This window comes from Scyliorhinus canicula, chromosome 18 (genome assembly GCF_902713615.1).
Source record: "Scyliorhinus canicula chromosome 18, sScyCan1.1, whole genome shotgun sequence".
Classification (NCBI taxonomy): domain Eukaryota; kingdom Metazoa; phylum Chordata; class Chondrichthyes; order Carcharhiniformes; family Scyliorhinidae; genus Scyliorhinus; species Scyliorhinus canicula.
In genome coordinates this window covers 99,871,249-99,892,725 of record NC_052163.1, presented here as the reverse complement: position 1 = coordinate 99,892,725, position 21,477 = coordinate 99,871,249, and the positions used below count along the sequence as shown (strand labels likewise).

The window sequence follows — 21,477 nt, the reverse complement described above, 5'->3', positions numbered from 1 at the left end:
TACTGGGCTAAATCGCTGGCTTTTAAAGCAGACCAAGCAGGCCAGCAGCACGGTTCGATTCCCGTACCAGCCTCCCCGGACAGGCGCCGGAATGTGGCGACTAAGGGCTTTTCACAGTAACTTCATTGAAGCCTACTCGTGACAATAAGCGATTTTCATTTTCATTTCATTTTTTCAAATGAGGGGTGCAAGTCCGTCCCAATGCCAATCAATGCTCGTTCGAGTGTAACATGGCATCAGTGCTGCTGGAGTCGGCGGGATGTGTTCCCCGCTGATTCTTCAGGCAGCCGGTCAGAGCCACCTGAGAATTCAGGCCTTAGCTTTAAGGAGTGTTTTAAAGGAGGAAAGTTAGGTTGAGAAATGGAGAGATGTAGCGAGGGTATTCCAGAGCTTGGGACCGAGGCAACTGAAGGCATGTTGTTCAATTAAAGTTAAGGATGATCAAAAGATCAGAATTAGAGGAGTGCAGATAACTTGGCGGGCGGTTGTGGGACTGGAGGAGATTACAGAGATAGGGGGCGGGATTCTACGAGCCCCACGTCGGGCCGGAAAATCGGCGCAACCGCGCCACGCCATTCCGCGCAGGCACACGATTCTCCAAGGAGCGGAAAATCGGCACCATTTGTGCTGGCGCGTTTGGCGTGGCGCCGGTCGCTGGCCGCTATCCGCGGCCGGGCTGCCGATTCTCCGGCCTGGATGGGCCGAGCGGCTGCTCGGAAACGGCAAAGTCCCGCTGGCGCCGTTCACACTTGCTCGCAGCCGGTGGGAACTCTGCACACAGGGTTGGTGGGTGCCTATGTGGGAGGGAGGGGGGCTCCTTCACCGGGGCAGGGGCCTCCGATGGGATCTGGCCCACGACCGGGGCCCACTGATCGGCGGGCCGGCCTCTCCAGCCCCGGCCCTATTTTGTTACGCGACCAACCCCTGAACCCCCACGCCATGTTGCATCGTGGCCGGCGCATTGAGGAGGTCCCCCGCGCATGCGCGGGTTGGCATGGCGCCACTGCACATGCGCCCAGTTGGCGCCGGGAAGGGAGGCTGGAGTGGCGTGAACCGCTCCAGCGCCGTGCTGGGGGCCAGAATGGGGGCCAGAATCGGTAGTGCCCGCGCTCATTTCACGCCGTCGTGAAGCGTGACGGCATTCACGACGGCACGGACACTCTGCCTCCATTTCGGAGAATCCCGCCCAGCAAGGGGCAAGGCCACGGAGAGACAAAGATGAGAATGTCAAAATCAAGGCTTTCCTTAATTGGTAGCCAACATGGGTCAGAGACAGGGGTGACGGGTGAAATGGTCTTGCTGTGAGCTGGAAGGTGGGCAGCAGGTTTTTGGCTGATTTCAGTGTTATGGAGGGTAGAATATGGGACAGCAGCCAGGAGTGCTTTTGAATGAGGGTTTCAGTAGGAAATGAGCCGAGACAGGGATAGTCGGCAATGTTTTGGAGGTGGAAATAGGCAGCCTTCGCTGATGTGGCGATCAGCTCATCTGGGGTCAAATTTGATACATGTTGACCTCCGAGAGTTGCTTGGGAGAGGGATGGAGTCGATGGCTAGAGAATGGCATCTGTGACATGCACCGAAAACAATGGCTTCGGTCTTCCGAATATTTAATATAAACCACAGTTAAATGTACAAGTAATCCACAGCAATATAACAATACGTTGGACTAATAATTGCAATTACTTACTCGCCATTCAAAAGACCAACAAATTGTAGGTTTTTTTTGCTGACGTTTGATTCTGTTTTATTTGACCCATCCTTCTTTTTCATGATTGATTTCAGCACCCCTGTTAGAAACAGACTGGTATAATGAAAGTGGTTACAATAGGTCAACATACCTAATTCAAGACAGCCAGACAGTAGCAGCATAGAAGGGCTCTGTCTGAAACATACCCAAAATGGTTATTGGGCATTTAAACAGCGGAACCTGAACAAGTTTTACTACCAAAATGCACCACCACGGCAATCAATAGCGCAGAACAGAACACTGCAGCACTACCTAATATGCGGGTTCCCCATTAGCTCCATGACTCCACTTCCGTTAACAACCCTGAGATGCATTTATTAATCAACATGTAACCGGTGTGCAAAATAGCTGCTTGAGGTTTGGAAGTTTGAGCTGTGACCTTTGAAATTAAAATTGTGACGGTTGACGTCATAACAGTTGCAAGTCCTCTTCCTCCACCTTGGGGAATAATCACTCTGCGAACTATACTGAGACTGTTTAATGTGTGAGCTTCAAAGGCCTTGAATTGACATTGGGTCGAAAGAAGGTGTGGAGGAAATATTTCTTCTAGTTTGAATCTTCAAAGTGCAAAATGATCAATCAACGTTTTCTGAATAGATTTTTACCCAATGTATATTATGTCATATTAAATTATTAAATCACAGACTCACCTTTGGTAGGACTGACCGTGTGTTGCTGTTCCAGGGACCGTTCCATATTTTCCTCAGTAATTGCATTTCCCTCATGCACAACCTGCAAAGTTGTGCTACAGAGCTTGATTGCAACATGATTCTTTTGGACCATGTCCTTTGCCAAGCTCACCCTAGTCACCTCGTCCTTAACTGTATGCTTAATGTCACAATCTTTTATTTCAGCACTCTGACTGTCCTCTAATATTTCATCGCCATCAATGGTAACATATTCAATAGTTTCCATTTTCATATCTCCCTTCAGTATTGCTCTGGTGATCTCTGGTCTAAGTCCACTCTTACGCAGACTGTAAGTATATAAATGTGCATCATCAGTGTCCTCTTGTGTAAGTGGAGTATCTGAACCGACACAGACCTCCTGTACTTGTAAACTGCAGTTAACCCCTACACTGGACATCTGAGGTGTGCAATCCACAGACACATCTGCAATGTCCAAGTGGTCACCTACTGCTCGACTCATGACTGGAACTCTGGCTTCCTCACTTGCATGGACCATAGTTGGCTGGGCCATCACACTGGCATCGACCATCGTCCTGCAAGTGACAAGTGGTACCTTCAGCTTTAAGTTGTTCAGTTCGTTGTTTGTATCTTCCAGTTCTGCCGCAATCATGGAGACATTTGCTTTCTGACCATCAATAATTTCTTGCAGAAATTCTATTTCCTCCTGGGCCTCAGTGGTGAGTCCCAACATTGACTCAATGACTCCAACACCCACGTGCCTCATTTCCATTTCTGTTCCAACCGCTACCTCTCGGGTGGGCCGCTCTGACTTGTAGTAAAAAACAATCTCATTCATGTCATTCTTCTCGCCCACACCCACTGACTTCAGCAGCACATGTTTGCTCGGAGGAGTTGGAGAACCTCCCAGAGATGGGCCTTTAGAGCAGGCCCTGCCCCTTTCAGCAATTGTCAACTTCTCAGTTAGTCGTCGGAGTTCTTTAATTTTACTGGACCTCTTCTCTTCATTGTCACCAAAAAAATCAAAATGAAGCTCCACCACCTTCTTGGTTTCTGGTTGGTACTGTGCCACGTTCCCAGTGCTGTATGACCGCTGCCTGAGGGGGAGAGCTTCAGACAGACTACTGACTTTTCTTTTTTTCAGCTCCGCTATGAGCTGCCTCTTCTCCTCATGGACTGCGGAAAGTTTCCTCTCCAGATATGGAATCATTTTCACTTGTTCTTCCAGCTCCTTCAGCCTCCTCAGGCCAGCCGCCATCTGCTCGCGGATGTGTTGAAGGTGAGCCGGTGTGATAGTTGTGACCGGTGAGCTTCTTCCCGAATTCATAGGACTAAAGCTGAAGAAGCCAGTGAATGATGGGCTGGGGACTGGGTTAACATTGCCATTTCCCATAGAAGGGTTTTGTTGAGCCGAGGGGGACGTTTGACTTTGACTACATGAATTTAGGCCTGATCTGGATCCAGTATTCAACAACCTGTGTTTCGGTACGTCTGCAGTGGTCAACTGTTCCTGCTGCAGCCTCCGACTGGTCTCCAGCAAGGTATTTTCAACACGAAGGTTCCTCAGTGAAGATCTTGGAGACGGTGGTGGAAGAAGACTGATGGCTGGTGGTGGTGACGTCGCATTTAAGTGCTGGCTACAAACAGGATGCTTCATGTCATAAGCAACCGTGTAAGTTCTGAACTTTGGTGTTGTGGGCAATGTTTTAATGTCCTCACTGGTTGAGGAGGACAGCGACTCTGTGGAGGTCCATCCGCTAGTGTTTGTTGTTGGTTTTGTTTTCGGTTTACGATGAATGGTCAGCTTCTTCAAAGTGTTCCCACTCTGAATGTCATCAACATACTTGAGGAAATCCAGATCTAACTGGAAACCATATGGTGTCTCCACAGCGTATGGGCTCTTCTCACTGTCCTCCAACTCATTATACAGAGCATGACTTCCCAGATCTAGGGAAAAATAGAACATTGTTACTAGGTTTGCAAAAATAAAGATAGATTGAGCTGCTCTCAGAGAGCACCTTTTTGCTTTTAATCTGATTTATCTGGGTAATTCAGTCAGTTAAAAGCATAGAAGAATTTAATCCAGTGTTTTGCTTTAAGTAAAACAGTAGAAGGACTGATGCGAGACACTAAATCAAATGAGTAAGAGGTCATTTTAGAACAGTTTGAAGAAAATTCTTCTTCCCACAAAGAGCGATTGAGGGTTGTTGGTCTCTGGAATTCTATTCCCCAGAGAGCAGTGCGGGCAGGGTCAGTGAATATATTCAAGGCTGACTTAGACAAGAGTTTTGTTCTACTAGAGGAGTCAAGGGCACAAACAAATCATTCAATCTCACTGATTGGCAGTGCAGGCTCGTTGGACCGAATAGCCGACTGCTGCTCCTAGTTCTTATGATCTCATGGCATGTGGAATCAACTTCCAGACAGAATGCCGGAGGCAAAACCTCCGGAATAATTTAAGAAACAGTTGGACGCTATGTTAGGGTTCTCTCTTGTTGGGTCAATGCACCAAATGGCCTTCCTCATCTGTAATGATTTTGAGGTGATGCCATCGTGGGAAAAAAAATACCGAGTGTATCAGAAGTTTAACCTGGAACGCCTTTGCTCCGAATTTGTCAAATGAGAAATCCCAGTTATCCGCATGATTTATGGTGGTACACATGCACTGATTTGAGCTCTAGGTGGAGAATCTATACAACTATGTGCTGTATCCAAGGATTTAAATAGAAGCTCAGGATAATGGAAATGTCAGGGGTGTTGGAAGCTCACAATCGGGATGCTGCAGCTAATTAAGGGAGTTGCAGGTTGGGTGGATTCATGAGGATTCGTAGAATGAAAATGATTCCTGTAAAGGAACGATGGACGTCATCTCCCAGTCCTGGCTACAAAAATGTGCGATTTTGATGAGGAGAAGCCGGTTCATGGCTACAACTGTTGATGACCGGGCGCCTACCTGGGATACTTAGGTTCATTTGTGCCGGGCGTGCCATTTTTCCTCAAACGTTCAGAGTGTCCATGATATCCACAGATAATCGTGCTTCCAGCCAATCACGCAGCCTGGAATAAAACACAATGGAAACATCATTCTGCTACCCTGTATCTCGACACAGTTGCAGACGTTGATGCTCAGATGAGGGGCCTCACGGTAGCATGGTGGTTAGCATCAATGCTTCACAGCTCCAGTGGTCCCAGGTTCGATTCCCGGCTGGGTCACTGTCTGTGTGGAGTCTGCACGTCCTCCCCGTGTGTGCGTGGGTTTCCTCCGGGTCCTCCGGTTTCCTCCCACAGTCCAAAGATGTGCGGTTTAGGTGGATTGGCCATGCTAAATTGCCCGTAGTGTAAGGTTAATGGGGGGATTGTTGGGTTTCGGGTATACGGGTTACGTGGGTTTAAGTAGGGTGATCATTGCTCGGCACAACATCGAGGACCGAAGGGCCTGTTCTGTGCTGTACTGTTCTATGTTCTATGAGTGGAGGTGAGTCTCGCACTCCACTCAGTTCCTGGTCTGACAGTGGAGGCTATCCAAACGAGGGGGTAGAGTCCTATCTTGCTGGCCAGCGACAGGGTTCACGAGCAGGATAAGCAGGATCACTCTGGTTATCTACTAGCGGGAGATACTAGGCGGGGGGGGGGGGGGGGGTCATGCCGATTTTACACTTTTACTCTGAAGTGAATTGGGCACCACGGTGGTGCAGTGGTTAGCACTGCTGTCTCATGGCACCGCGGACCCAGGTTCAAACTGTGCATGTGGTGGTTTGCGCATTCTCTCCGTGTATGCGCTGGTCTCACCCCCACAACCCAAAGATGTTCAGGGGAGGTGGATTGGCCACACTAAATTGCCCCTTAATTGGAAAAAAAAACCCTGAAGTGAATGTAGTAATATTGGTAATATTGGAGAGATCTTAAAACTGACATTCCACCCAATCCTGTGGGTTTTCTGCCTTGTTTAGTGAATCTCGCACTCCACTCAGTTCCTGATCCTGGCAAATTATTCTCAATGGCTGAATGGATAAATTCTATTTTGTTACATTGCATTTTGGAATTTCCTTTTTATATTTGTTATTCAAATTTGGGGTTCAAATTCTGTGGTATTGCTCATTAATTTATTAAAGCTGAAAATCCGTGGCCTTAGTTTTAAAGGATAATGGGATCATGTGAAAAGATTTTCACAAACAGACATTAAATCCAGTTCAAGAAAGATTCCAGCTTCCTCCTCTCCCAGGATATCAGCTCCCTGCACTCCAACCAAGATGCAGAAGGCAGGGAATGGAGATGAGCCGGGAAGAGAACAGAAAGGAGCTGAAATCCATTCAGAGCCACAACGTGGAGTGAGGGGGAGCCACCATTGTGATGACTGTAGAATCTCCTCTGACAGAGGGCGGCACAGTAGCACAGTGGTTAGCATTGTTGCCTCACAGCGCCAGGGTCCCAGGTTCGATTCCCGGCTTGGGTCACTGACTGTGAGGAGTCTGCACGTTCTTCCCATGTCTGCGTGGGTTTCCTCCGGGTGCTCCGATTTCCTCCCACAATTCCCGAACGACATGCTGTTAGGTGAATTGGGCATTCTGAATTCTCCCTCTATGTACCCGAACAGGCGCCGGAATGTGGCGACTAGGGGCTTTTTACAGTAACTTAATTGCAGTGTTAATGTAAGCCTACTTGTGACAATAAAGATTATTATAAAATTATTACAAAGCATATCATTTAAGGGTGCAGGGGTATATATGTTGGGGAAGGGGGGGTTGTTTGGGGGAGGGAGGCAGGGAAGAGCAGGAATTCATAGAATCCCTACATTTGGCCCATCAAGTCAGCACCAACCCGCCAAAAGAGCAATCTACCCAGGTCCACTCCCCCCTGCCCACCCTGCCCTATCCCCGTAAGATAACCTGCACATCCTTGGACATTATAGGGGCAATTTAACATGGCCAATTCACCTAACCTGCACATCTTTGGACTGTGGGAGGAAACTGGAGCACCCGGAGAAAACCCACGCAGACATGGGGAGAACGTGCAAACTCCACACAGACAGTCACCCAAGGCTGGAATCGAACCTGGGTCCCTGACGCTGTGAGGCAGCAATACTAACCACTGTGCCACCGTGCACATAAGTGGTACATGTGTGGGAAAGAAATTCAGGCCAACAATGTGCAATTAAGAATGGCAATGCTCCGATTGAGCTGGAGGAGCTAGTTAAGGGGATCGGGCAGATGCAGTCAGGGAAGGCACCGGGGCCGGATGGGTTCCCGGTGGAATTTTATAAAAAGTTTGTGGACCTAGTGGGCCCCTTGCTGGTGCGGACACTCAATGAAGCGTGGGAAGGGGGGACTTTGCCCCCGACGATGTCGCGGGCGCTGATCTCATTAATTTTAAAGAGGGACAAGGACCCCCAGCAGTGTGGTTCATACAGGCCCATATCTCTCCTCAACGTGGATGCTAAGGTGCTGGCAAAAATCCTGGCCACCAGGATAGAGGACTGTGTGCCAGGGGTTGTGCACGAGGACCAGACAGGTTTTGTGAAGGGAAGGCAGCTGAACACGAATGTGCGGAGATTGTTGAATGTCATCATGATGCCGGCGATTGAGGGGGAGGCAGAGATAGTGGTGGCGCTGGATGCGGAGAAGGCCTTCGATAGAGTGGAGTGAGGGTACCTATGGGAGGTGTTGGGGAGGTTTGGATTTGGTGAAGGGTTCATTAGATGGGTAAGGCTGCTATATGAGGCCCTGATGTCGTGCGTGGCCACGAATGGGAGGAGGTCGGAGTACTTCCGGCTTTACCGAGGGACCAGGCAGGGTTGCCCCCTGTCCCCCTTGTTGTTTGCACTGGCAATCGAGCCGCTGGCGATGGCGTTGAGAGATTCAGAGAGGTGGAGAGGCTTGGTGCGAGGTGGGGAAGAACATAGGATGTCGTTGTATGCCGATGACCTGTTACTGTATGTGGCGGACCCGGTGGGAGGGATGCCGGGGGTGATGGAGCTGCTAGCTGAGTTTGGGACCTTTTCAGGTTATAAATTAAATTTAGGCAAGAGTGAGGTATTAGTGGTGCACCCTGGAGACCTGGAGGAAGGAATTGGTAGGCGCCCGCTTAGGCAGGCAGGGGAGAGCTTTAGGTACCTGGGGGTGCAGGTGGCCAGGGACTGGGGGACTCTTCACAAACATAATTTCACCAGACTTGTACATCAGATGGCGGAGGGGTTCAAGAGGTGGGACATGCTGCCATTGTCGTTGGCAGGGAGGTTACAGTCCGTCAAAATGACGGTGCTTCCGAGGTTCTTGTTCCTCTTTCAGTGCCTGCCCATCTTTATCCCCAGGGCCTTCTTTAGGAGAGTGACTAGCAGTATTTTGAGCTTTGTGTGGGCACATGGGACTCCGAGAGTGAAGAGGGTTTTCCTGGAGCGAGGGAGGGATAGAGGCGGGCTGGCGCTGCCCAACCTTCTGGGGTACTATTGGGCGGCCAATGTGTCAATGGTGCGTAAATGGGTGATGGAGGGGGGAGGGGCGGCGTGGAAAAGAATGGAGATGGCGTCATGTAGAGGTACGAGCCTGGGTGCCATGGTAACGCCGCCGTTTCCGCTCTCCCCTAAGAGGTTTACCACGAGCCCGGTGGTGGCGGCGACCCTAAGAATCTGGGAACAGTGGAGACGGCATCGGGGGGAAACAGGGGGCTCGATGGAGGCTCCACTGGGTGGCAATCTTCGGTTCATCCCGGGGAACAAAGATGGGGCGTTTAGGGGGTGGCAAAGGGCGGGCATCAGTAAATTGAGGGACCTGTTTATTGGCGGGAGGTTTCCGGGCCTGGGGGAACTGGAAGATAAATTTGGGCTTCCCCAAGGGAACATGTTCAGATACTTGCAGGTAAAGGCGTTTGCTAGGCGACAGGTAGAGGGATTCCCTCTGCTGCCCTCGCGGGGGACAATGGACAGAGTGCTTCCGGGGGTGTGGGTCAGAGAGGGGAAGGTGTCTGACATCTATAAGGTAATGCAGGAGGTGGAGGAGACGTCAGTGGAGGAGCTGAAGGCTAAATGGGAGGAGGAACTCGGGAGCAGATAGAGGACGGGACTTGGGCGGATGCCCTGGAGAGATTCAACTTTTCCTCCTCATGTGCGAGGCTTAGTCTCATCCAATTTAAGGTGCTGCACCGGGCCCACATGTCCGGGACTAGGATGAGTAGGTTCTGTGGGGGTGAGGACAGGTGCACCAGATGTTCGGGGAGTCCAGCGAACCACACCCATATGTTCTGGGCATGCCCAGCACTGGAAGAATTCTGGAAGGGGGTGGCGGGGACGGTGTTGAGGGTGGTTGGATCCAGGGTCAAACCAGGGTGGGCACTCGCGATTTTCAGAGTTGCGGTAGAGCCGGGAGTGCAGGAGGCGAAAGAGGCCGGTGTCCTGGCCTTTGCGTCCCTAGTAGCCCGACGAAGGATCTTGCTACAGTGGAAGGATGCGAGGCCCCCAAGTGTGGAGACCTGGATCAGTGACATGGCGGGATTTATAAAATTGGAAAGGGTCAAATTTGCCCTGAGAGGATCAGTACAAGGGTTCTATAAACGATGGCAGCCTTTTCTGGACTTCCTGGCTCAAAGATAGGTATCTTGGTCAATAACATTAGCAACCCGGGGGGTGGGGGGTGGGGGGGGGAGGGGTGTTCCTTATTGTAGTTTCTATTCTGTAACTTTATATTATGTTAATTTGTGTTGTTAAAATGCTGTGTTGTTCATGGAGGTGGGGCGAATGTTTATGATTGCTAATATTATTGTTATTTCTGGTATTTTACTATGGTGCGTTATTGTTGTATAAATTCAAAATTTTTCAATAAAAACTATTTCAAAAAAAGAATGGCAATGCTCTAGAATTCTGTGATGTAATATATTCCTGGAATGATAGCAGACAATAAAGCAATTCTAGGGAGGGAAGTAAAGGTCTCAGGTGATGTGCTTGGGGTACAATGAACTACAACGTTCTGTAAAATACTCAGGAATATTAATCTAAAAATATTGTAATCTCATTGACTAGCAGCCTATTATCAACTGACAATCCACTTAATAACGCAACCATCCAGCTATGTGAAAACATGAGTATTGGTTTAAATTCCAAACAATTCCACACAATACTCTGTTCACTTTCGCATCTGGCACTCCACCTCCACATCTGGCAGTCAAGGACCTTTGTTGCTGTTTTGTCATCGACCATGATGGTTTGTTCCGACCCTGTAATTGGCAGTTCGTCCATCTGCTTCCCAATGAGTACAGTGGATTTTACACAGCCCAGTCCCTCCAACTGTACCACAGTTCCCCAGTCATTGGCAGAAGTAAAATCCCAGAACAAAAATGCCCCTTTCGCCCACCCGGGTTGCGCCTTGCGAACCAGTCAGTAATGAAAGTTGTTCTCAATATGAGGGATTCTCAATGCACTGGCCAGTCGTCCAGGGCCCGAGGAAGCAGAGCAGTACAGGTGTTTACATTGCCTTGTGCTGAGTGTGCTTTGGGAGAGAATGCTGGGGAGATTCAATGCATCCCAGAATCTAAAGATCATATAAGTACCAGAGGAAACATCAGTGAGAGAGAGAGAGAGAGAGATTCAAGGAGGACCAGGTGCAAATCAGAGAGAGAGAGATGAATGAAAGGGATTTGTGGAATTTTAAAAATAATATAATAAGGAATTTGATTTCTGTGTAATGTTGTTGCTCCATAACCGTGTAATTCTTTAGTTACTCTATTCTACAGCCATTTTCCAGGTGGCTGTGGTCATACTAATAGGCGCCTGCCGGCTTTATTCACTTCACACCCCATTTTGTTTAATTAGAAACATATTAGTTCTCATTCCCTATAGATCTGTATTACAAATTTCTGGCTGGTGTCAAAAAATATGCCTCACTGAGCAGAGTGGGGAAAATTTGATACTCCGATTAATCTCCAGGAATGTTAACAGTGATTACATGTAATTAAGCTGCATTCATTTCAAATGGTTGGGAAATACATCGTGCTGACAGGAAATTTCTATACATGCACTTGTTGTCAATTTACAGTATGTCCTTAACCTTCAAAAGCTCATTCTTATCCAGATCTTTTAAATTTGTTTTACTTTGTCTCTGGGATGTGGGAAACACCAAGAAGGGAACAGTCATTGCCCATCCCAGGCTGGATTAGTGCAACTCTCCTGGTTTGCCTCCACCTCCACTCTCCATAAACTTTGATCCACTTTCTGAACAGACTTTGGAGAAGTGAATCACTCACTACTGAATATCCATCTTGTAACCTGCTGTTGTACCCTCAGTATTTATATGGCTGGTCCAGTTCAGTTTCTGGTCAATGGTAACCCCAGGATTTGATGATGGCGGAGGTTCAATGCTGATAATGCTATTGAATATCAAGAGGAGATTGTCATGTTCTGTAGACAAGTTCTTGACAAGTTCTTGACAACCCTAACCCTAATTTATTATGAACAACTGCGTGGTAAAGATAACTGGAATAAATATACAACAAACTGTTAACACTTAACTAACAATCCTAGAGCTAGTGGGGGGGGGGGGGGGGGTGGGGGGCACGGTGGCATAGTGGTTAGCACAGTTGCTTCAGAGCTCCAGGGTCCCAGGTTCAATTCCCGGATTGGGTCACTGTGCAAAGTCTGCACGTTCTCCCAGTGTGTGTGTGGGTTTCCTCCAGGTGCTCTGGTTTCCTCCCACAGTCCAAAGATGTGCAGGTTAGGTGGATTGGCCACGCTAAATTCCCCTTCATGTCCAAAAAGGCTGAGTGTGGTTACAGGGATAGGGTGGAGGTGGGCTTAGGTAGGGTGCTGTTTCCAAGGGCTGGTGCAGACCCGATGGGCCGAATGGCCTCCTTCTGCACTGTAAATTCTATGATTCCATGATACTGAAAAATATGTCTATCCACCAATACGACTTACCCCAATTCCCTGAGGCACAAAGTCACATGATAGGTTTACACTGCCACCTGCTGGTCGGAGATCATGTACATTATTAAATAGAAGATGGCTTATGCATATCATCACAGAGATGATCAGATTCTTCCTAGTTGCGGATGGCCATTGCCTGTCACTTGTATAGTTTGAATGTTACTTTCTACTTATGAGCCAGAGCTTGGCTGTTGTCCAGGGCTTGTAGCACATCTCAGTACAACCTCAAGGATAATGTCAGGGCACATAGCCTTTTTACTGTATCTGATACAAACAGCCTTGATATCACTTGAGGAAGTGAAGTTGACAAAAGACTGACATCGTGATGATGGGGAATGCAGGAGAAGGCCTGGATGCATCGTCCACTCAGCACTTCTAGCTGAAGATGGTTACAAAAGTAGCCATCAAGACTTGGCCAGCTCAGTCAGTACTAGTGGTTTTGACTTACTCTTCGTGGTGGACATTGAAATCATCCACCCAGAGTCCATTCTGTGCCTTTGCTCCTCTCAATGCTTGTTCCAAGTGTTCTTCAACATGGAGAAGTACAGAGTCATCTACTAATGGAAGGTAGTAACCAGCAGAACATTTCCTTGTCCATGTTTGACCTGGGACTATGGGAGGAAACCAGAGAACCTGGAGAAAATCCACACAGACACAAGGAGAACGTGCAAATTCCTAACAGTCACCCAAGGTTGGAATTGAACCCGGGTCCCCAGTGCTTGGAGGCAGCAGTGCTAACCATTGTGCCACCATGCCACCCTTCTCTAATTTCTTTGCCTAATGAACAGTTAGTGACACAGTTGGATTGTTACAGTAGCTTTGTGCTCCATCCTTGATACGGATTTATTTAATTAACTGAACTCAAAACCCTCAAACTGTCGTGATTTGCCTCTGGAAGATTAGCTCAGGCCTTTTGGGCTGCTTGTCCACTAAAAAAACACTATTCTGGGGGAGCAGGGAGGTGAGCGGATGGTGAAGATCAAGGAGAAATGGGAAGCGGAGTTGGATGGGGAGATCAATTAGGGAGTATGGAGTGAGGCACTGCGAAGGGTAAACGGGACCTGCTCTTCTGCAAGGATGAGCCTGATACAGTTTAAGGTGGTGCACAGGGTGCATATGACTCGGGCGAGAATGAGTGGGTTCTTTCAGTGGGTAGCAGATGAGCGTGAGAGGTGTGGACGGGGGCTAGCGAATCACGCGCACATGTTTTGGGGTTGCGAAAAATTGGGAAGATTCTGGGCGGGAGTGTTCGCGATCTTAGCCAGGATAGTGGAGGAGGGAGTGGACCCGGACACTTTGGTGGCGATATTTGGGGTTTCAGAGAAGCCGGAGCTCATGGAGAGGAGGAAGGCCGATGTCGTGGCCTTCGCCTCTCTGATTGCACGGAGGCAAATTTTGCTGGAGTTAAGGTCGGCTACGCCACCGGGGGTAGCGGCTTGGTTGGGTGACCTGTACGACTACCTGCGGTTAGAGAAGATAAAATATGAGTTAAGAGGCTCAGCAGGGAAGTTTCAGAAAAGGTGGGGGATGTTTGTGACCGTGTTTAAGGAACTGTTCGCCGCGGGGGGGGGGGGGGGGGGGGGTGAAAAAGGAGAAAAATCTGTACAGACTGTATAGTTGATTGTTGGAAAGTATGTTTCCTGGGGTGTTTATTTGCTGTAACCTGTTTTGATACATGTTTGTAATAAAATACATTTTTTTTTAAAATTAACTATTGTACCGTGACCAGCACTGGGAAGACAGGCGTTCCTCACCCACATTGTTCCATCAGAATGTGTGTAATTCATATATTTTTCTCCCACGTCTATTTCATGAAGGAAACACCATACATCGCCCAGAATGTGCACGGAATCAATTCCCACAGCTGGATAACGACATTCCACATTGTAATGAACAGGGCCAGCTGTGAGTCAGACTGCCGAAGCCAGCAGTACAAGGTTCAAAGGCACAGGCTTGACACTGCAGTGGTGTCAAGGAACAGCACAGCAGAGTTGGAGATAGATCAACTGTTTTGCAAAGCATCGGGGAAGCAGGCACCCTAATGAACACCAAAACAAAAACTGTCCCTGCTGAAAACTACATTCAAAGCCTTCCACCTTCATTGTGCTGTCTGTCTCCAGACAACGGGTGAGCGAGATAAAAAAGCCAGGGAGCTTTGGCGACACAGGGCAGGAAACTACATTTCCCACTTATCACTCAACCTTTCCCAGTCAACTGATTTCTTAGAAACCAACCCCGTGACCTTTTTTGCCCAGAATTTGCTACCCGTTTATCGAATGGTTAAAAGCGAGCTGAATCTAAACTAACACCAGCTGCCACAGTCAGATACTGATCAGGGAGGTGCTTCCTCCAACCTCGCCAACAGAAGTATTGACTGTTTCTGCAGGCGTGAATTACTGCAAGTAAACATCTAGTCAGCTCCAAAGTAAATTTCCTGACGCCAAAGCCTCTGAGCTCCAGGATAACCCCAGCCTTGGGGAAGCTATTGTGTTCAGGCCGCTTTCCTTCACTTGCCCTGGTTCCAATGCCTCGCTTTAAAGGGTCTGCCCCACCACCACAAGCTGTCTGGCAGCCCAGGGACAGACAGATGTCCAGTGAATTCCAGACCAAAATGCACTGTATCACCATCTCTTTTAAAGGGGTTCCATTCCAACATTACTGAAGTATTAAATGCTGGAGAGTGGGCCCCACAAATGTAAACGAGCCCACGAAAGTTAGAGGGAAATGTTCATTTCCCCTGGTCTGCCTGACCTGCAGGAAATCTGCATTCCCAAAATTCGGAGAAGCCAGGGGTCAAATGCTGGCCAATCTCAGCAGGTCCGGCAGCGTCTGTGGAGAGAAGGGAGCTAATGTTGCGAGTTGATCTAGAGTTGAAACGTTAGCTCCCTTCTCTCTCCACAGATGCTGTTATATATGCTGAGATTGGCCAGTATTTTCAACTTTATGTATTGTGTCAACTGTGTCAGCGAAAGGGTCTCCTGCTTCGTAAACAATATCATGCGTGTGGGCTAACAGTACAGTAACGGACAATAATTAAATAATGGCAAATTAATCAGGTCAGTAACAAACTAATCAGGTTGGCTGAGATGTGGTTTCACCTTACTCCGGGATAAGCGAATCAGTCACCAAACGGTGCAAAGTAGCATGCAAAAAGGTATAAGGCGAGTCTTGTGACCCGCGACACACAAAACAAGAGAAGAGACACTGTGGTCAATTTAATAAGGATACGGGGTGTCCACACCGAGTAAATGAGAGAAACTGAGTTTTTATTTACACACAATATAGACACTGCCCAATAGATCCCTACCGGGTTACTGGTCCCATCGGGGCCTTACTGGCCGACCTTTTATACACAGGTTAATAGAGATCCCTGCCCCTAGCGGGGGAGCTCATACTCTTCAAGGGCCACAGGGAAGATTATCATTCCCACCCCATGTGGATTATTACAGTCAACAAGAACAGAGCAGGAGGCGGACACTCTGTTCCTAAAAACACATTGTGACTTTTGCCCTGCTAATTATCATTTTGTTGTACTTAATAAACCTACTACTGCTTATTATAAATGCCTCATACCCGGACTGGCACCAAACGAGGCGGCAGCGAAAAGTGGGGAGAAACGTTCAGCCAGCGGAGAACCTTTCACTGACGGTGAGAGGGAGTGTCAGTTCTTACTCTTCTGATGGTGTCACTTCAATGTCCGAAATGTCCAGAAAGACAGATCGAAGGGGGGGCCCGTGGCAAGAATTCCAGGCCCGAGCGGCTGCACCAAGATGGTTCGGGTGCTGATGACTGAATGTCTCCGGAAGAACAGCCGGGTCGCTATGGAGGACATGGTGAGGTTTACATTGGGGCCTCAGGAAGGTTGAGGGTTTGAAGGTGGGGGATCTGGAAGGGGCGGGCAGAAAGGGGGCATAGGGTGTGAGGGACCCTCAACTCGCTGAGAGATTGGGCACCCTTTCAATATGATGGCCCGATCTATGAGGAGCCAGTCTGCCCAACGGGTTTAACTCCTCAGTGTGGGCTTGAGAGGGAAGATACTTTCTAGGGCCCAATAAAGTGCTTAAGAGTGGTTAGACAGCGGTGGGGAACTTGCCAACAGAGTTTCGGGCCAGGGCGTGGCGGGGGGTGACACCCAGCAAAACCCACCACAATGACACTTAGAAACCTTTCCATTTGATCACACCCTACATATTTCACATCATCCACATTGGTCAGGAATTGTGGAAGGGAGTAATCGAACACTGAAGATGATGCTAATCGAGCTGTGTACAGATCATCCCACTCAGTGGACAGGCATACTTCCCTATGTTTCATGGCAATAAAATGTCCAGCTCACAGGACCACAGGAGTTAGTCCGTACAAGGCAATGACTTGGAGGCAGGTGGGGGTACCAAGACATAGAGGGAAAATACCACTTACCCTCCAACCATATAGTCAGAAATGGCTGCAAGAGTTAATTAATCATGTGAGGAAAGTCAATGGCCAGAAATATTGGGACATCCCAAAACCAAATCAAGAAAATATTTTGATCAAAGGGTCAAACCACTTGAGTATAAGGTAGAAGATTGGGTGATGTTGCAGACTTTTACACCAAAGGAACACTTATTTAATATCAAAGGTCAAGATCATACAGTATATTGGAAAAATTAAGTCCTGCTGTGTATTTGTTGCAAATTCCTGAGGGACATGAACAGGAATCAAAGATGTACTGGTTCCACATAAATCAATTAAAAACATTAAAGAATGAATGCTAAACTTGATCTCTATCTTGCAGGGATTAAACATGAAGATGCTATATTTACTTTACCTCAGGCTAACGGGAATATGCAGAGCAGAGATCCATCTATTCCTTTGAGATCATATGGGATCTCACCAAACACGAGTTCACAGTTTAATTGGATGAAAGCAGATGACATATTCTTCACAGATGAACAGGGGTGGGCAATAAATGCTGGCCTAGCCAGCGACGTCCACATCCATGAAATAAATGTCTTCAAAACCCCGAGTAACACCAGCCAAAGACAAAACTGGAAGTCAGAACATTGGAGCTCAAAGCATAGGTTTGTGAAATATATTTGTCATGGGTTTTGGTAGCGTAGCAGTGTAGTTATATGTATCAAGTGTGCTGTTATTATTTATAGTAATTTGTGAAGGTGATCAGCCGCACTTTACCCTCAAGGTGAGGAATATGTAGGTTAGTAAGGGAATATTGATACAGAAAATGCCAGGGAGCAATGGGGATGGTGGAAAGAAATATCAAGCTGTTGTTAAAGCTGAGGTCAGAGGGTATTCTGACCTTTGGTTGATTGGAAGCTTGGATAAGCATTTTTGTCTGCTGAACTCTGTAAAAAGGCATTAGCAAAGATAAAGAAGTAAGTCATGTTATCTATGTTAGCTAAAAGGTCGCCATGCTTAATAAACAAAGATGTCATGCTTGAGGGGCATGTAAAGTAATGGATGATAATGAAAGTGGTAAACTAATCAGGTCAATAATAAAATGATAATAAATTAATCAGGTTGGCTTAGATGTGGTTTCACCCATGACCAAGAGAAGATAGACTATGGTCAACAAGAATAGAGCAGGAGACAGCATCCCAATCAACTGACGAGTCCAGAGCCGGTGTTCCCAAGATCAAATTCTGACTTGCAAAGTACTATTTTGTTATACTAATTGTGCTTCCACTTAATAAACTGACTACTGCTCAGACCAAATGCATTATACCCAGAGTGGTCAGCAATTAAATGTCCCAAACATTGGTTCAAACTTGCAACTCCTGTTGGCCTGTTTATCACACTGGCCATTCAGTACGTCACTGTTTTTGTGTCATGATAGGATACAGAGATATGGGGGGAAAGGATCAGCAGCAAATTGTTTCCCCTTATCCATCTTTTACATGAAACATCCAATGGACGCCTCATCTTCCTGCTCAGGAGGACCTGCAAGATCCTGTGAGACTCATTAAAGAGCCGGAATGTTCTCCCATTGTCCTGGCCAACATTTATTTATCCCTCGACCGACACAGATTAACTGATCATTTATCTCATTATGGTTTGTGGTGGTTTGATGTGCTCAGTACCACCTAGAAGGACAAGGGCAGCAGACGAATGGGAACACCTCTCCATCCTGGTTTAGAACTATATCGCCATTCTTTCACTGTTACTAGTTCAGAGTCCTGGAGCTCCCTTGCAACACTGTAGGTGTACCTACGGCAGATAGACTGCAGCATTTCAAGAAGGCGGCTCACCACCACCTTCTCAAGGGCAATTAGGTATGGATAATAAATGCTGACCTTACTAGCAATGCCCACATCCCAAAACATGGCTGCCATTGCTCTCATAACAATAGTGACTGAACTTCAAAAATAATCAATTGGCTGGAAAACTCTTTAGGATGTCCAGAGAAGGTATATTTGCCAATACTTTCTTTACCATCTCACAATGTGATGTACAGACCTGCCTTCAGTGCCCATGTACAGAGACTGGTGCCAGGTGCCATTATGAAGATGAGACCCCAATGGATCAGTGGCTCTTATGGTTTTCCACCTGCTCTAGGCGAATGAGCTTCTCATTTTACTTCCAACATGCTGTGCTTCCCAACCACAGGGTGAAAATGTTTTTTTTTTTTAATTTGTTCATGGGACGTTACCCATTGTTTATTGTCCATCCATAATTGCCCTTCAGCAAAGGGTTTTTACAATAATCTTTGAAGTCCGAACAAAGAGTTTTTACAACAGACGGCAATTATTTCACTGTCAACATTAGACTTTTCGTGAATTCAAATGTCACCGTCTGTAATGGCGTGATTTGAACCTGGGCCCCCAGAGCATTGCCCTGGGTCTCTGGATTACTAGGCCAGTGACAATACCACTCTGCCATCACCTCCCCCAATGTTGAACACAACTCCAGTCAAACTATTCCAACTTAGCTCAAATGCAATTGAACAGTTAGTTCAGACTCAGCAAGTGAACCACATACAGTAAACCCAGACTGAGCTGGGTCATAGACATACTGGTGTAGAGGGACCTTTGCTCTGCATTCAACCCGTGCAATATATGATTTGGAATATTTCATGGGTTAGTGTCAATGGAGTTTTACTCTACATGTAACCCTCGTTTCACAAAGCCAGTTCTAAGCAGAGGTTGAACACCATTTGTTCCATAATGGGTTTATAGGGTTCACCCCTTGATCTGTGTACCATAGATGATATAGATGTGTATGGGTAGACATGTTGCCTGTGTACCCACCATAGACACCACCCCATCCTCCCCAAACCATCGGGCAATAAAACCCCATGAAGCAAGTAAAGCAATAATAAAATTGAACTCATGCTGACGACTTCCAGAGCACATAAAGCTCTTAGAAAATGTGACAAATAATCAAATAACCTCTTGCCCACAAACTCCAGATCAATCCCCTGTAAACACTTTCAGGACAAGGCAACTTGCACAGACAAGTGCAGTTTAACCGGACAAATTGCTCACTGAACAATAAACTGTGATTAGATATAATACACAACAGCAGACCCACTCCCTGGAATGTAGCTACAGTGGGCTGCTGGCTACTGACATGTAACTGACACAATCAGAAATTCCAATCTCTGTACTGCTGCTATTCCAGCAAGTGACAACGTGTCACTAAGAGCATAGAGTCCAAATAATGTTCGTTCAAAGAAGTGATTTTCTGCATTTGCCCTCCTGAAATGCACTGCCTGCTTCCTGGGGTACTGATACCTGAGCCATCTTTCCAAGAGTGAGCCTAGGCATTGAGTGCAAATTGGCTATTCGACTGTGAAGCCATCACAGCAGAGCCTCATTCAGTTCTCTCCTGACACCCATGTAACAATGGGCCCCGTCTGTGGGAAGGATGAGAGAGTTCAGCAGATTTCAGAGCATCTGACTCACTGAGCCTCCTTGTATGTTCTTCCTCATAGTCAGCCAAAGGGTGAGTGGAGTTAGAATGTCCACAGGGTTACCAGTCATTCCATTTCACTTGGCAGAGAAAATGTTTTAAAAAATAATTTCTAGCTGGAAAGTTGCTGCATGGTAACCCGCGGCAATCTGGTTTTCCTCACCCTTTGGCTAACTTCAAAAACAAGAACATTTAAGGAGGCCCAGTTAGACACTAGACATTCTGTTTAACTCATTGATCTCCCCGCTCCCGCAGATGTGAGCCTAGTCCTGTTATACAGCCAGAATACCCAGTTCTAACACAGAAACTCACTTAATTGCAGGAGAATATTGCTTCTCCTTAAGGCTCAGGAGAGGTGCCACCAACACCATCTAAGATGGATTCTCCGCATTAGCTGGGAGAACAGGGGCACTAATATCAGCGTCCTTGAAAGAGGCAAGAGCACCAGCATTGAGGCCATGATCATTCCAAACCAACACCGCTGGGCCAGCCATAGGCTTAGGATGTCAGAGTACCAACTTCCAAAGCAAACCTTCTTTGCCCAGCTCAAGGAAGGCTTCTAAACAAGAGGAGGACAAAGGAAGCACTACAAAGACACCCGTAAGACTTACCGCAAGAAATGCAACATAGACACCAACGCCTGGGAGACACTTGCTCAGAAGAGACCTACTTGGAGGAACCTCCCGACTGAAGGGACACAATTCTTTGAGGACACCCGACGGCAATAGGAGGCCCGAAAAAGGAGCCTGAGAAAGAGACAGCAGCGATCTAGAGTCCAAGGACCAATCCCACCTCCTGGAAACACCTGCCAAGAATACAGTCGAAGAAGAGGCTCTAGGATCGAATTCATCGGCCATGCAAGAACCCACAGAACCCATGACCAGACTAGGTGGACAATCAGATTCGTTAGCGTGTGATCGTCGAAGATTGCATTTCCTTCGCTGGATTATGGACTTTTCCTCTTCTCTTTGTGATGTTCCATCAACCTCTCTGCTTTGTGGTTTGAGATAATGCCAGAATCAAGTTGTCTTTGATGAACAAGTTGGGCGTGAGCAATCTGTCAGGTGGACATTACCTTATTTTACATCAAATTTTCTCCACTTATCTTCGCTCAGGCGCTGGTTCCTTTTGCCATTTGGTCCAGGGAGCCTTGATGGAATGGGGTCCTACAGGGCCTCAATTAGGGAGGGGGGTCTCAGGGGACTTTGGGTATCATCCCTACGCACTTGCCCAGGGCCATTTTTCATGCATAAGCTTGCTTTTCCAAAT

General features: G+C 47.4%; 1 protein-coding gene across 1 annotated transcript in view; it reads right to left on the bottom strand.

Annotated features, from left to right (window-relative positions):
- The window catches only part of LOC119953217 (KN motif and ankyrin repeat domain-containing protein 1-like), a 106,952-nt gene that overhangs the window by 26,198 nt on the left and 59,277 nt on the right, over positions 1-21,477 (bottom strand). The window contains exons 2-4 of the mRNA XM_038777241.1: positions 5,347-5,450; positions 2,397-4,340; positions 1,687-1,786 (exon numbers count right to left, since the gene is read on the bottom strand). Coding sequence (XP_038633169.1) covers positions 1,687-1,786; positions 2,397-4,340; positions 5,347-5,383 — 2,081 coding nt within the window. The 5' untranslated portion in view covers positions 5,384-5,450. The remainder of the gene's footprint in view (positions 1-1,686; positions 1,787-2,396; positions 4,341-5,346; positions 5,451-21,477) is intronic.